The 16,435-nt window shown below is 38.2% G+C and overlaps 1 protein-coding gene across 3 annotated transcripts in view; it reads right to left on the reverse strand.

Moving 5' to 3' along the window:
* PTPRN2 (protein tyrosine phosphatase receptor type N2) overlaps positions 1 to 16,435 on the reverse strand; it is a 591,206-nt gene that overhangs the window by 401,901 nt on the left and 172,870 nt on the right. For all 3 annotated transcript variants that reach the window (XM_073002896.2, XM_078378519.1, XM_078378520.1), the window contains 3 exons: positions 10,313 to 10,561; positions 9,135 to 9,175; positions 6,936 to 7,327 (listed from right to left, as the gene is read on the reverse strand). In XM_073002896.2, the coding sequence (XP_072858997.2) occupies positions 6,936 to 7,327; positions 9,135 to 9,175; positions 10,313 to 10,561 (682 nt within the window). The remainder of the gene's footprint in view (positions 1 to 6,935; positions 7,328 to 9,134; positions 9,176 to 10,312; positions 10,562 to 16,435) is intronic.

Here is a 16,435-nt window from a genome sequence, read left to right on the forward strand (position 1 = left end):
TGAATGCTTCCTTAAACAGATCAATCTTTAGCAATTTCTTAAAAGTGTACAAGGACAGGGCTTGACATACCTCCAGGGGAAGCCTATTACATAAGGAAGAGGCCAAGCTGAGAAGGCTTGATTCCTGCTATAAGCTTTTCAAGTTTCTCTAGGAATGGCTATTCACAATAACACGGCTTGAGACAATCAGGTGGAGTGAGCAGGAGTTATTAAACAGAGGCGTTCCAACATGTAGCAAGGTTTCAATTTCTGAATGACTTTGAACATTAGAACTAATACCTTGAATCTGGCTCAGAGAGGCACCAAGAGCCAATTAAGATGGCTAGAACTGGCAAAAAAAATGATCAAAAGTCTCACTGCCACTAATAAATCTAGCCACCACATTCTATTCCCACTCCAAGTCAGGCCTGGCAACAGGCCTGTGTAGAGAGTGTTAGAGCAGTCAGTTTTCAAGGTCACTAGTGTATGGACGAATGTCCCAGGAGACCCCTTGTCCATGTAGGCCTGTATCTGGGCAATCAGCCTGAGCTGGTTGAAGGCCAATCTTGACATGGCAGAAAGTTGATGGTCCAAAGAAAGAGCCGAGTCCAGGATCATCCCCAAATTACAAACCTGATCCCGAAGAGGAAGAGTGAATTCATTCAGCTCAGGCAGACACCCCCCCAGGAGTCAAACACCCCCCCCAAAAAAATCCAGGATATCCATCTTGTCTATGTTCAGTTTCAATCTATTTGCCAGAAAGTGCTCAAGGTCCCAGAGAGCATCCATTGCAGACAACGTAAAGGGGAGATAGAGTCGCATATCATCAGCATACTGATGACAATACACTCCAAAACTCCAGATGACTCCCCAAGTGGCTTCATGTAGATGTTGAAAATCATTGGAGAGACAGAGAGCCCCTAAGGAACCCCACAACCGATGGTTCATGAGGTCAAAAAGGCCTCTTCCAGCTGAACATGCAGTCTAGGAAGGATCAGAGCCAGCTAAAAGCTAGCCCAACAATCCCCAACACCAAGAGTCTGTACAGGAGGATACCACGGTATTAAGAGCCGCTGAAAAATCTAGGAGCAACAATAGGGTTGAAGATTTGCTGTCGGCTTTCCTCCACAGGATATCTTGCAGAATGACCAGTGCTGTCACGGTTGCAAGATGCAGCCTGAATCCCAATTGGAATGGATTGAGGCAATCTTCCTCATCCAGGAATGCTTGAAACTACTCTGCAACTACCCTCTCAATAAGCTTGCCCATAAATGGAATATTAGCAACTGTCCTATACTTATTCAAATTGTTCAGTGTAAATGAGGTATTTTTATAATGGGCCATATAACAGTTTCCTTCACCCAGGAGAGTATACAGCCCTCTCGTAGCAAAGAATTGATCAAATTCACAGCCCAATCTACTGCAGCCTCCGTTGCTGATTTTTAAAAGCCAAGATGGGCAAGGATCAAATGAGGAAGTCAGGGGTCTGCAGCAAACAATAGCACTAGAAAATGAAGGATCCATCTGTGAGACTGAGTCAGCTGGTGTGGCTCTGCAACATACAGTGGTGTCTTGCAAGATGATGTTAAATCATTCCGCGAAAAACGCTGTCTTGCGAAAACATCATCTTGCGAAATGCGGTTCCCCACTGGAATGCACTGAAATCCACTTAATGCATTCCAATGGGGAAAAATCGTCATCTTGTGAAAATCGTCCATAGGAAACCATCATCTTGCAAAGCGCAGCAGCGATCGCAAAAACTAATCTTCTTGCGGGTTAATCGTCCCGCGAGGCAATCGTCTTGCGAGGCACCACTGTAGTCACAAATGGTTTCAATATGCACAAGAGTTTCTGTGAACTCCATTATAACCAAGGTATGTTTTTTAAAAAGAAGGCTATAACAATTATTTACTCTGGACATCACCATTCTATATATGTTAATATTCCACATCTTATTTGCAAGTAACAAAACAGGGTGCACAAAATTCTCGATTTGCTTTACATTAAGACTCACGTCTGGATATGGAACAACTGATTGGTTCAAAATTGGGAAAGGGGTATGATAAGGCTGCATATTGTCTCCCTGCTTATTTAACTTATATGCAGAATATATCATGCGAAAGGCAGGACAGGAGGAATCCCAGGCCAGATTTAAGATTGCCAGAAGAAATATCAGTAACCTCAGATATGCAGATGATACCACTCTGATGGCAGAAACTGAGGAGGAATTAAAGAACCTTTTAATGAGAGTGAAAGAAGAGAGCGCAAAAAGTGGTCTGAAGCTCAACATCAAAAAAACTAAGATCATGGCCATTGGTCCCATCACCTCCGGGCAAATAGAAAGAGAAGATATGGAGGCAGTGACAGATTTTACTTTCTTGAGCTCCATGATCACTGCAGATGGTGACAACAGCCACAAAATAAAAAGGTGCCTGCTTCTTTGGAGGAAAACGATGACAAACCTCGACAGCATCTTAAAAAGCAGAGACATCACCTTGTCGACAAAGGTCTGCATAGCCAAAGCTATGGTTTTTCCAGTAGTGTTGTATGGAAGTGAGAGCTGGACCATAAAGAAGGCTGACCGCTGAAGAATTGATGCTTTTGAATTGTGGTGCTGGAGGAGGCTCTTGAGAGTCCCCTGGACTGCAAGGAGAACAAACCTATCAATTCTGAAGGAAATCAACCCTGAGTGCTCACTGGAAGGACAGATCCTGAAACTGAGGCTCCAATACTTTGGCCATCTCATGAGAAGAGAAGACTCCCTAGAAAAGACCCTGATGTTGGGAAAGTGTGAAGGCAAGAGAAGAAGCGGACAACAGAGGATGAGATCGATGGATAGTGTCACCGAAGCAACCAATATGAATTTGACCAAACTCCGGGAGGCAGTGGAAGACAGGTGGGGCTGGCATGCTCTGGTCTATGGGGTCACAACGAGTTGGACACGATTTAACAACTAAACAACAACAACAAGACTCACGTCTTGAATCACAGCTGAATCTTAGAATATTTCAGATTGAGATGTTAAGGAATTATTGCATGCAGCAGGCCACATTTAATTGGGATTTTTATTTAGCAACCATGTTGTGTCACAAATAGATGTCCCAGAGTTCTGGTACCTTAGATCTCAAATAAGTCTTCACTCATGATTTTGGGAACGCTGCAATTTAGCTTGATTTGGCAGCAATTCATTTTCCTCCAGCCTTGTTTCCTCTAAGGCTTTATTAACTACTGAACATTCATAACCTTACTTCAGTTTTGACAAGATAGCAAATCTCTGCTTGCCACATTTTATGCACATACCTTCCTGTTCCTCCTTTCCCACCACAAATAGGTGTGAAATTTAAACCTTTTAACTCAGACAGATTCAAGTCCAGGCCAATTTATAAAGCATATGACACTTTGCAAAAATCAATTTCAGTGGTCAGACTATGAAGGTCAGTGGAGATTACATATCATGGAAAAGCTAACACGAATATAGAGTGAGTGAACAAGGGATAAGCTCTCCAGAGCTACTATGGCAGTGTGACACTGAAGAGGGTTGTACCTGGCTGTTTCATGTCACGTTCATGCTGACTCCACCTACAACATCGACACAGTTAAAGAACTCATAACATATTTATCCAAATTTGCCAAAGAGCTATACTGTAGCTATACGCTGCAGTATTTTCCATTTTATTGCTGTGTGTAAAACACAGAACAAATACCAAGAGCATTATAAGGGCTCGTGCATAGGAAAGCCCTGAGCAGGACAGATATTTCCCTCCTCTATTGCAAATAGCTTTGTGCACTAAATGGGATATCTAACCCATTTGCGAAAATCCAATGTCATCCAACAATAGAAGCAAAAAAGCAAAGTGTGCTGCTTATATACCGCCCCATAGTGCTTCAAGCACTCCCTGGGCAGTTTACAAGTTAATTATGGAAGCTACACATTGTCCCCCCCCCCCCCATGAGCTGGGTCCTCATTTTACCAACCTCAGAAGGATAGAAGGCTGAGTCAGCCTTGAGCCAGCTACTTGGGATTGAACCCTGAGTCGTGAGCACAGTTTTGACTGCAGTACAGCAGTTTAACCACTGCGCCACGAGGCTCAATAACTAGTGTTTGAGTTACAGAGGGGCCAGAATGAAACAGCCTCCTTCACCCTATGTCTTAATCCTTACTAGAAAAGCCAGCCAACAAGAAAATATATCAAAACTACAGGGGAAAAATTACACCCAAACCCTCTCAGATAGGTCTTTACCCCAGGTTTTATTGAAAGCAGACCCATTGAAAGTAACTGGACCTATGTGAATCAAGACTAACTTAAATCCAATTGGTTTCAGTGGATGTCTAAGAGAACAAAATCTGCAGGAAGCAGCTACAGCTTACCCATTTTGAATATGTTCCAACGATAACAAAATGCTGAAGCAGCAACCAAGAGGATTTGCCAGAGAATAACCAAGCCTACAATTGTCATTTTGTTGATCTAAAAGTCTGAAAGGTCACTCAATGAGCAACCTGTTATTCTGCCACTGACAAGTAGGGTACCATTCTGACAAGTCTTGTCTTTGAGAACTGCAAGGAAGATATTTCTCTCTCCTCCATGACATAATTAAAATTTCTGGGCTTCGCCGTACAGTGAAGCTGTCTTAAAGATCTCAGAACATGACGATAGAGCCATATGACTCAATACTGGATCTGTCAATGAATCACTTCTAATTTCTTTGTAAACATACCGCTGAATTCACAGGTTTTTAGTCACAAGTGAGATCACACAGTACAGTAAAAAGAACACCAAGCTATTAACCTCAGTGCTCAAATATGCAAGACCTTTTTTTGCCAAAAGGATAGCTGATTTTGGCTTGGGTGAAAAATATTTTTCTATAGTAAGTGTTGCTAATAAAAATTGTACAAACAGGAATCAAAATATAGAATTTAATTCCATTTAATAATCATATAACTGCTACTAATCCCTGACTCTTTTTTTGCATTCCTGCTTCTCCCAATATGCCTGAAATAGCAATATTGCCTTGTACCCAACCATTTTTCTCCCACAGTAGACTATTATAGACTGTTTCAAGTTATAGCAGGGGCGGTGAAAGTACAACACACATATTTTGTTGGACAGTAACTCGTAGCAGCACTAGCTAGTACTGTATAGCCAACAGAGCTACTGAACAGTGAAATGGATTACCTTTTGATTCAGTATAATTCTCATGTGAAATAAAAATCATAACCAATAGATTTGCAGACCAACAACGTCTAGAGGCTCTCATTTTGCCCATCCCAGACTCAGAATCTATCAATAATCTCTTTTCTATCTCTTTTATATTTAATCAAATCATGTTGTTCCCTTCACTTTTCCTATTATCTAGGGCTACTTTATAGATTTGACATGTTGTGATGTGATGCTAAATCTATAAACCCTGAAAATCCCAGATTAAAATGGATATTGACAAAGTGGATCATATCCAGAGGAGGGCAACCGGGGTAGTAAAGTACTATGGAAACCACACTCTTTGAGGGAGTTGGGTATATTTAGCCTAAAGAAAATATAATTGATGGGTCATATGAGAGCCAAATTTGAATGGTTATTGCCTGGGAAGATGGAACAAGCATGTTTTCTGAAATTCTATTGAGTAGGGTCAAGTTAATGGATTCAAATTACAGGAAAAAGAATTTTGACTAAAAATTAGAAAGATCTTCCAGTAAGAGCTGCTGAACAGTGAAATGGACTAACCAATATTTAGCTTCCCAGACTTTCTATTCAGGAGTTGTTGCTAACACTACCAGATGTTTTCTCCAAAATACATTAAACATAATCTCGGCATAGTCAGTTGTTTTCTAACTACTGTAAGACCCTAGTGGCGACCTTATTTCTTTCAGAAACTCAGCAAACCAAAATGGCAGAAGAGTTTTTAACTGTAAAGAATAAATTGTATTATTAGCATCATTTCATGAACAGATTCAGGATCTATACAATACTCACCAGAGCTCAAAACACTAAAATAAAAGAGGTAGCCCAATTTTGCATAAATTTACTTAGAGGTCACTAGTTCAATACAGCTTAGTCCTAAGTAACTATGGACTTGTTGAACCATCTAGCATAGTAGTTCAGATATAAAGCTGGAATGTGTAATGTTTATCATATTTTGAACTGTTAATCGAATTATTAATGTGCATATCTGTAAAACCATTAGTACTCCAACCAGCACTATCAAAGGAGAATGTGAGCAGTAGATAAATGATCTTCATTTTATTAATTACATAGGAGATATGGAAGTTCTGACTGTTCCTTCAAATGGATCCTTGGAGAGAGAAACTGACAAAATAGTGCTGTCAATTTTTAAAAAATAAATATTTCATTAGAGACAGTAGACAACAAAATAGTCTTCTAATATCTTTAAAAGACAATCTCCAACAATTATAATCCATGTAAATTACAAAATAGGAATTACAGTATATAAGTTTTTCCCCTGATGGTTTTTATATTAGCAGAACAGCAGATCTTCCATTCTTTTCTTTTCTTTTTTAAAGCAGTTGGATATTTTCCATCTTTTACTACAATCTGGGTATTTCTACCATTGTTTGTTATGTATTATTGCAAGGTGCCTTGAAGATCTGTTTGGACAACGGCTAGGGAGTATAAATATGAAAAATAAACTACATAAACGGGCATCAGCATTCCACTCGTAGAACTGCAGGCTACAGAACAATGAAGAGGAAGCAACTATCTCCTTCCCACTGCACTCCCCCATGCACTCCAAAACCAGGTCTAGGAACAGGAGAAAACCCTAAAAAAGCCATCTCCAGGCAGTGAGGTGAGCTAAATGGGGAAGAAGAGAAAAGGAAGAAGAGTTCTTGCCTCAACTGCTATTAGAAGATTGGATTTAGCCCATTACAGTATTTTAATATTTGCAAATAACACTTTGGCAAGTGTTCTATTTTATGTAGATTTCTTTAATATTTTACTTACTCTTTCTCTGTCACAATGTAGCCATATTCCTTTTCTTTGGAAGACTTTGCATCTAACTGTAAGCCTTCTTCCATCTTTTTCCCAGTTTCGCCGTAAGTAGTTTCACCCTGAATCAAAGTATTCTTAATCCAGTGATGAAGCTCAGTCAGCTCTTTAGAGTTAGTTTCCAACTCAGCTTTCTTTTCAGTGATGAGTTCCCTTGAGAATGTTTCACTCTTTACATTTTCAATCCCAGCCTTTACTTCTTCAGAGGAAGAAGAAGAAATATCTAAATCTTCTGACTTCTTCATTTCTGTTTTAAGGGTCTCTTTAGGGAAAAGCTCCTTAAGCAGATTTTCAGTTGCCATATTCTCATACAGGATATCAGGCAGTTTTGTACCCAAATGGTCTCCCTACAGTGAAACAACAGAGTTGGTTTTTCCCCACATGTATTAACAGGGATACTTATATGTAATTCACAAATTCAGTTCTGCAAAACTCAAAAAAGACTGATGCTTTAGTAAGTAAATGAATACATACTGAAAGCATACAGTTTATTTATTTATTTTATTAAGGATTACGACTGAAAGTCATTTTAGCCTCAACAGTAACTCTGGATAACTGTTATATTTCAGAAGAAAAATGGCATTCTGGAATTGCTTTTCTTCTTAAATTCTATTACTCTTACTTTTTCAAAATGTTCCATATTTTTGAACATGTGAACATTCAGGCAGGTCTATAAGCAAAAGCTACAACATTAGCCTCAGTTTTCAAAATTAAAACAAAGGTAGATTTTTTTTCCAAATCCATATTAATATTTAGATATCATGCATATTAAACAAATACCTCTACATGCATTTTTTGTTCAGAGGTTCTTTAATGGATTCAGTGGGTTCTTATTTAATTGATTTATATGACTGGGCAGAGAGGGAAAAAACAGCCATAGCAAGTGGCAACAAACTAGTTTTCTTTGTGAACTAAAATAATGGGGGAAAGAAATTGGTGCATGCATGACTCCATGACAACATTAACTGCTCTCTACTGCCAAAATACAACAAATAATTCATATTACTTGAAGTCTCAAACCTAGCTTGAAACCTCAAATTGAATAGCCTCTTATTCTCCCCCAAAATTTAATTTCAGAATTTTTGGGTCACCATTAATTACTGTTATTGTTCAAATCTGTGGAACTAGGTTTTCTATTTAGGGACTACATCATTTGGTAATTTCTTCTTCAGAAGCTGTGATTCAGCTTGTGGAATGGAAGATAATATCTCATATAGGCCAAGAAACTGGCATTAATTCAGTTGGTGTCTGGCATTAAAATTTTACACTGATTCATTTTATTCAAGGGAGTATGCTACCATATTTCTGAGATAGCCTCATGGCCTAAATGAAATATTACACTTTTTTGTTTTTAGTTCTGTTGATTTGTTGAACAAACTTCAATGGTTCCAAATTACGACAAAACTGTATTTACATTTTCTGAAATAAGTTATAAATGGATTTAAGTATACTTACATATATTTTGGAATGTTTAATAATATATAGGCTCAACCATTTCAAATATATTTAGTGTACTCAGTGGTTCAAAATTAAGACACAACTGTATTTACATCTTCTGAAATAAATTATAAATAGATTTAAGTATACTAACACATATTTTGGAATGTTTAATAATATATATACAGTGGTGCCTCGCATTACGACGTTAATTCATTCCAGCTAAATCGCTGTAAAATGAAAATGTCGTAATGCGAAAATAAAAAGCCAATTGAAACGCACTGAAACCCCTTCAATGTGTTCCAATGGGCTGGAAACTCACTGTCCAGCGAAGATCCTCCATAGGGCAGCCATTTTCGGTGCCTGTGCAGCGAGGAATCTGTCCCAGAAAACAGCAGGGAGCCGTTTTATTTACCTGCCAGCCATTTTTAACCCGCCGATCAGCTGGAGGAAAATTGTTGTTTTGCAAAGAATCGGTTCCCGAAGCAGGGAACCGATCATCGCAAAGCGAAAAAAACCCATTCAGACCATCATTTTGCGATCACAATTGCGATCACAAAAAGATCGTTGTAATGTGGTTTCGTTGTAATGTGGGGCAATTGTAAAGCGAGGCACCACTGTAGACTCAACCATTTCAATTATATTTAGTGTACTCTGCATAACTAACATATTCTGTGTGATGAAACTTGGATATTTATATTTAAATTTATAATTTACCTCCTTTTTAGTCATGACGTCTTCATTCTGTGCTTCTGCATCTGTGGAAATATTGTAAAAGTATTTGTTATAAGGCATGGGATATTATATTTAATATATACACTGCTTCAATTTCTTATAGATTGTGCTCTTTTTATTGTACATTAAATATTAAGATATAGCTGAAACACGAAAGAAAAAGCATAGATCAGGTTTGTCACTTTGACTCCATTTGGACAGCTTACTAATGGAAGATCAATGGAAGCAGTAGTGTAAGAGTGCATTATATTAATTAGTTCAATAGTATGGCTGAAGAATTTACTTCTGTTTACCAGTGCCTTTAAAAATCAATACAATGTCTTTTTCTAGCACAAACAAAATATTTACAGTAATAAATTGGGGGATGGCAATAGATTTACAGCTGAAGTACTTTCCAAGAGAAATTGGGATACACATGCTCTGAACATCTTTGGAGAAATATAAGTAATGATTTTTAGTCTATTGTGAACATACCCTGTTAAATACTGTGATACTGAATTATATATCTCAGAGAAGGAACAATAATATTTTGTAGTATGCCAGTAGGTATGAGATTTTCAGAATGCATGAACTCCCAGTCCCATAATTTGGTTGAGGAAAATATGCACACCAAGCCAAATTATGGGACTGAAAGCTATCAAACCAGCAGGATGTAGAGCCACCCTCCATGCTGTTCTTGTGCCACTTCTTTGCACTGTTAGAAGAGTGCACTACTGCACCTTGAGAGTTGCAAGGATTCCTTGCAACTGACAAAGGTAAATGGGGAATTAGATACGACTGAGGCTGCCTTCATGCGCCCTAGAATCCAAACCAATGTCAAAGGATATATAGCTTTTGGTTAAGGAGATGTGAAGGGAAATTGTAATTTAAAAAAAAAGGTCTGAATTGTTTTTGACAACACTGCAAATTTGTACTCATCTAATTATTTGGAACAAGTTGCAGTAGCATTATAACACTCAGCTCAACCCTCTGAACACAATGCACTCATGGCAGGAGAAAAGAGAAGCATGTTGTTATGCTGGAAGAAACAGGGAGGAATGGGACACAACTGGAAGCACTGAGCAATTGTCAAGCAGCAACTGTTTCCAATACTGTTTTCAAATATGAACCCTTTAGAAAACAATCAAAACAAAGGAAAGCTTCTGGGTTGAATATAGTACCTTGCATGGGATGATTTTTACTCATTAATTCCATCTTATAATCATCTTCTTTTCCTTCTTTATCCATTCCCTTTTCTGTTCTCTCTCCTTCAACCTTCCCAGCGGTATTTTCCCTTTCTTCATCAACACCAACAGCTTGAATGGCATCAGCAATCACATCAGCCATCTCATCCAACTCCAGTGGGCTCAACTTATCTACGTCCACATGATGTTTCTTCAGGTCCCTCAGAACATCCTGAATAAATATTTCTTAGGAAAGGAGAAAAAAACTTGATTACTTTAAGAAGTCTAATGCTATGAGTAGGAAAAATAGAAACAAAGCATTATAGCCTCAGCTCCAGTCTTCAGCAGGAGTTCTTTAATAATCTACAAGTACTGACTACATTATTCACTGCTAATCTGTATTCATAAATATATTTTAGGATTTTTTTTCTTATTCAAATGTGTTTATTGAACTGATTCAATTTTATTAAATCATAGGATTATCTTCTTATTTAAATCAGTAATTAGATCACTTTTCTCACTGGACAAACCTAGCCCACTGAAACAATTTATTTGGGATGAACTGGCAGTGAAACATGTCCTTAGATAAATTGTCCCAAACTGGTATGGTTTATCTAGGTGCTTCTGTATCTCTGGACCAGAACTGTTTGCGTTATTTTTCACATAAATGCTCCCCTCACTGTCATTGTATATCCAGCTGTTCCCCCCCCCCAAAAAAAAGGGTAAGAGAGGAAAATAAGCTTGAAATAAGATTTACTGTCTTATATTAAATTTGCTCAACTATAGAAATTATAATTGCAATCAACTAATCTTTAATGTTCTTAATTTAGAGTGAAAAAAATATGACTGTCTCTGTTACATATACAAAGTATGAATAAACAATTTGTGGACAGTTGAAAAATAAATAAATAAATGCCCCAACCTTCCTCAAAGCTCTTTTTTGTTTCATATCTTCACCAAAGGAAATAAAAAGTATAAACAAGCTTCCCCCGGTGAATTTTGAATTTAAAAATACCAATGTCTTGCTCAAATAGCTTTGAAGGAAAAGGGAATAGGAAATTTCCTGGATGTCAAAGTCCACCCCCATGAGACTCTACCATGAACTAAAGGAAGCATGTTCCCAATGACTGCCTTAAAATTCTTCTTTACCTAAGAAAAACATTCCCCAGACCTGTATGAAAAATGGGCTACCAGCTTCCAAAAATAGGACGAATAGTTCAGACATTTAAAACAAAGCAACCAAAAACTCTAGCGACGGTAGTCAACTAATCTCCTGCTATCGTCCACTGCCATAGCAGTTTCCAACTAAGAAGGCAAGAAGGAGCCTCATGGCGCAGTGGTTAAACTGGAGTACTGCCACCAAAACTCTGCTCACATCCTGGGTTCAGTCCCGGGTAGCAGGCTTGAGGTTCACTTGGCCTTCCATCCTTCCAAGCTTGGTAAATTGAATACCCAGCTTGCTGGGGGTGGAGGACAATGTGTAGCCTGCACAATTAAATTGCAAACTGCTCAGAGAGTCCTTTAAACACTAGGGGGTAGTATATAAGCGGCACGCTTTGGAGTTGGGGGGGTGCAAAGAACTGACATTAATAATAATTGTTACATGTTGTCAAGTCAGTTCTGACTTATAGCAACCCTTTTTTCCCCAGAGCTTTCTGAGTATAGAGTAGCTAGATGTGGTTTATGATTTCCTTCTTCTGGGGGTGCTCTGATACTGTACAGCTTGCGTAAGGTCACATGGGCTAACTGAGGCACAGTAAGAATTGAACGCACAACCAACACCTAATTCACTGAGCTATCCAGCCTGCCTACAAACAAGAATTAGCACCCTACAGATCTCTACAGTTTTAATTCAAGAGCCTAAGTAATACATATTGCAAATGGCCTGTTATAAGAAACTGAAATATGTTAGTGCTCCAGATACACAAGTCAGGCAGAATTTTCATGACTGAGTGGTCATCCGAAGCCTGTGCTTACCTCTTGTCAAAAAGTCACAAAATACAATAAACTTATTTACAATAATTGTGGAAGGTACTAAAAGCTCTTGGTGTGATAGTAAGAATTTGCTACAGTACGCACTATTTGGATAATCTTTGTGCTCTTTGCTGCAGCTGTTGCTGGGGAGGCAAATTGTAGTAAACTCTGGAAAGCAACTTCATCTGTAAATGTGTTTTCCAAATCATCCTGATAAGCTTGTTGTAGACAAAATGCATGTTTTCTTGATTGAAGTGATTTGAAAGCCAAGTTATCCTAAAAGCCAAACTTCCTGTTTATTGAAGAATATCGACCCCCTTTCATGCAGAAAATTGACAAGTATGTCAATAACTACATTATAAGTTTGAACTTGAAACTTTCTTCTTCCTTCTAGAACAACATCTTCATTCCTGGCCTCATCAAAAAAAAGTTTTGTGTTTTCTATTACAGCTTTCATACTCACTATCAGGCAGGATAGTCTTAGATGTTTTTTCCATGTCTTGAAACTCATTTCTGAAACTCTGAACATATTTCACAAGTGACAAGGACTGGTGATTACTGCACACAAAAGACCAGCTAATGACATCCATCAATTAAAGTGACAGATAATCTCTCCCTCTTATCACAACAATACACCCACAACAAGAAAAACATGCTGATCACCATAATCAAGTCTCCTGAAAAGGACAAAAGCTGATCCCACAGCTATAAATGCTCAACTATCCCACAAACTGCACCAGAGCACAGACAGAGTTCTGACTCCTGTCCTCTGAAGATGCCAGCCACAGAGAGTGGGGAAACATTAGGAAGAAAAACATTAAGAACACGGCCAAACAGTCCGGAAAACCTACAACAACCATTGGATCCCAGCCGTGAAAGCCTTCGGGAATAAATTGATTCAAGCATGTTGGTTGAAGTGCCCAGCTGCAGCTTATTTGATTGCAAACAGACACTTGTTTTATAAAACTGATTTAAAATCCTGCTCCACATGATGCACATGAAGACACTTTCGAATTTCTTGATTTACTTATTTTTTAGAAAGCGATATTACTTGACTCTGTGTTTTGAACTTTCATGGCCATCAAATTAATAAATTCTTCACAGACATGCAACAAGAGGTAAGAAGGATGACTTTTATCTTTGTTACCATACCTATCAATATGTGTAGATAAAGAAGGGTCAAATTATTCAGTTAATTTCAGCAATCCCAGATAACAGCCCCCCCCAAAAAAACCCACAACAACAATTTCAGATAGTTTCCATTGTTTGGTCATCCAAATCTCTCCACTGTTCCACGGAATGCAAGACCACATTCAGAAATAAATCTAATGACAGATACAACCCATTTTAAAACTTCTGCCCAGTATTTCTCACAATTCCTTATGTTTTCGTCTAAACTGGTATCAATGCAATGATAACGGCCACGAAAAATTCATTACTCTAGGACGTAATTAATATTATTCACCTATACATTTAGTTAAGTCTCAGCTTCTTCCCTTGTTTCTTTATGTGGAAAACCTTTGGCCCTGAGAGGAAGCTACATGGAAAAAGCTATGATTTCTGTTTTATCTGAGGATTCCCAATATACATCTTGAAAAATACAACCAGGGAGGGAAACAAAGGCCGATATAATGAAAAAAAAAACTACCAAGTGCCCGAAGAAAGTTTTAACTTTACTCTCCTTGCCTCAGAGGAAAAAAAAAGGTTGGCTTCCTTGAGAGAATCCTGGGCAGGGCCTCTTGCCCTCACGCAAGACGACACCTCCACTGCCTCAGCGTATCTTTGCCTCTTGCAGTTCGGTTGGTCTGCTTGTTTCCACATGGCATGCCCCTTTGTGTTTCTCCATGTTGATTGGGAAGGATGACAAGGTTTGGGGACAAGGCCTGATGACTGCAACTGGATGTAGTACTGAGATATGTAAAGCAATAGCAATTCAGTACATCATATCTTCCAAGTACACTCATCATAGCTAGACAGAAATGCAAAACGGCCATAAACCACTGTCAGGCTTTAGATGGCCAAAAGATGTTAAGAGTTTTTAAGATGAAAGTTAGGTTAGGAACTTGAAATGTACAGAAAATGGCAAATATGGCAAACTGGTGCGGATGTTGGTAAACAAAGGTTCAAGAGAAACTTGTGTAATTGTCAAGTTCTAATGCCGTCAAAAAGATGCAGTGAAGATCGGATGACAGAAAATTGCAAGAAGAATAAAGAGTCTTGCTACTGGTTTTCCATTCATATTCTAATAGCATCTTCAAAGAAGCACTTGCTCATCAAATGACAGCATCATAGTCAACACAGATTACTCAATTACAAATTACACTTCACTAAGAGCCTCATGGTGCAGTGGTTAAACTGCTGTAACTGAAGCCAAAACTGTGCTCACAACCTGGGGTTCAATACCAGGTAACCGGCTCAAGGTTGACTCAGCTTTCTGTCCTTCCGAAGTCAGTAAAATGAGTACCCAGCTCACGGGGGGGGGGGGGGGAATGTGTAGCCTGCATAATTAACTTGTAAACTGCTCAGAGAGTGCTTGAAGCACTATGGGGCAATATATAAGCAGCACACTTTACTTTTTTTGCTTTTTCTTCCAAAGCAGCATTCTCTTGAGCTAGTTACACATGTCTCCTGCTAGACAGAACTACTATGAGTTATTATAGCTTTGTTGCAATTATTATCATTAATGATTTATTTATGCCATTTCTTTAAAATATATTTTATAGCCATTTTAATTCAAAAAATATATCTAGTTCTGATTATTTGAGAACGGTCAAATGGCAAACTTACATAAATGAAAATATACTATTAGCAATCGTAATTAAATTTTCCTCTACAAAAGCAGTGCATGGTATAATCAGCTTTCCAAATGCTTTGAAGAGGATACTAGCTTAGCAGGTTAAGCTTCCCTACTTTAGTGAGGGTAGTGGGACAAAAAGAATCAAATTCTTCTTCATCATATGGAGCTAATTCTTTACCCAATATAAATGAGCTCTATTTGAAAGTCCGAAGTGTTGCTTGTTCAAATACCAACTATACTATGGTAACACTCTCACACAATAATAAACCAGAATTCCAGAGAATCTTCGCTTATTTTTATAAAAGAGTTAGGAACACTACTTTCTAAAAAAGCAGTCCATTATACTTTCAGCCTCCAGGAGGTTGTTAAAGTTACCACTGATCTGATGCTAAAAGGAGCCCTATTTGTTATATGTTATTAATGTACTAACCTTAATAGTTCATAAGCCTCTTCATTTTGCCTTCTTTTCAAAAAACATCAACATTGTAGGACATGGATAGCTTCTCTCAGGGGCTACAAGCATAATATTTAGCACAGGATATCCCTGCTTGCATTGTGGGATGGGGGATGATGAATATCTGTGAGCCACATAATTGTTGATTTTACAAGTAATGTTTACATTGCAGTGGGCAAAATCCTGTCCATGTAGTTACACTCAGATAAACCAAAAATGGGGGAAAATAACTTAAATACATCTCTCTTTCATGTTCTGAGGCTGTCCAGGGTTTCCATCCTTTGGGAGCCTTCAGACAGAGAAGAAGAGGGTCTTTAATAGTCAAAAATTACCAGCAGATCACTACCACCAGTATTGCCACTATTGCATTAATCTAGTCTAAAATACTATTATGTAATTCTAACATTGTTTTTGACAGGCCATCCCCCTGGCAAATTCAGTTTAATTCTTCAGTTCATAATGAACTGTCCAACAGAAATGAAAGTTGCTGAAGAATAAGGTGTTAATGCAACTTTACCATTTCAGTTTCATTCACCTCCGATTCATTTCCTTTTCTTTCAATCAGGTCTTATCTCCCCAGCCTATTTCCCCAGGTTCCATGGTTTATAGCAAAACACAGTAATACTTGTGAGCAAAATAAAAATAAAGAGAAAGAAATCAAATGGGAGAAAATTAATGGCCAACAGCCCAACTTCAGAGTCCACTAAAAGATTCTCAGCAGGTCTTTCTGGTTCATTAAATAAATTGGAGATATAGAAACCATCTGACTTCTCTGAGTCAAACAAATATCTCCTTGTGTTAAGCTTCTTGTAAAAGGTGAATGACATTTTAGCAAAACTAGGCAAAAAACACTAAATACTGCTATTACCCAACAATCCTTGCCCATTATAATTAT

This window comes from Pogona vitticeps, chromosome 6 (genome assembly GCF_051106095.1).
Source record: "Pogona vitticeps strain Pit_001003342236 chromosome 6, PviZW2.1, whole genome shotgun sequence".
Lineage (NCBI taxonomy): Eukaryota > Metazoa > Chordata > Lepidosauria > Squamata > Agamidae > Pogona > Pogona vitticeps.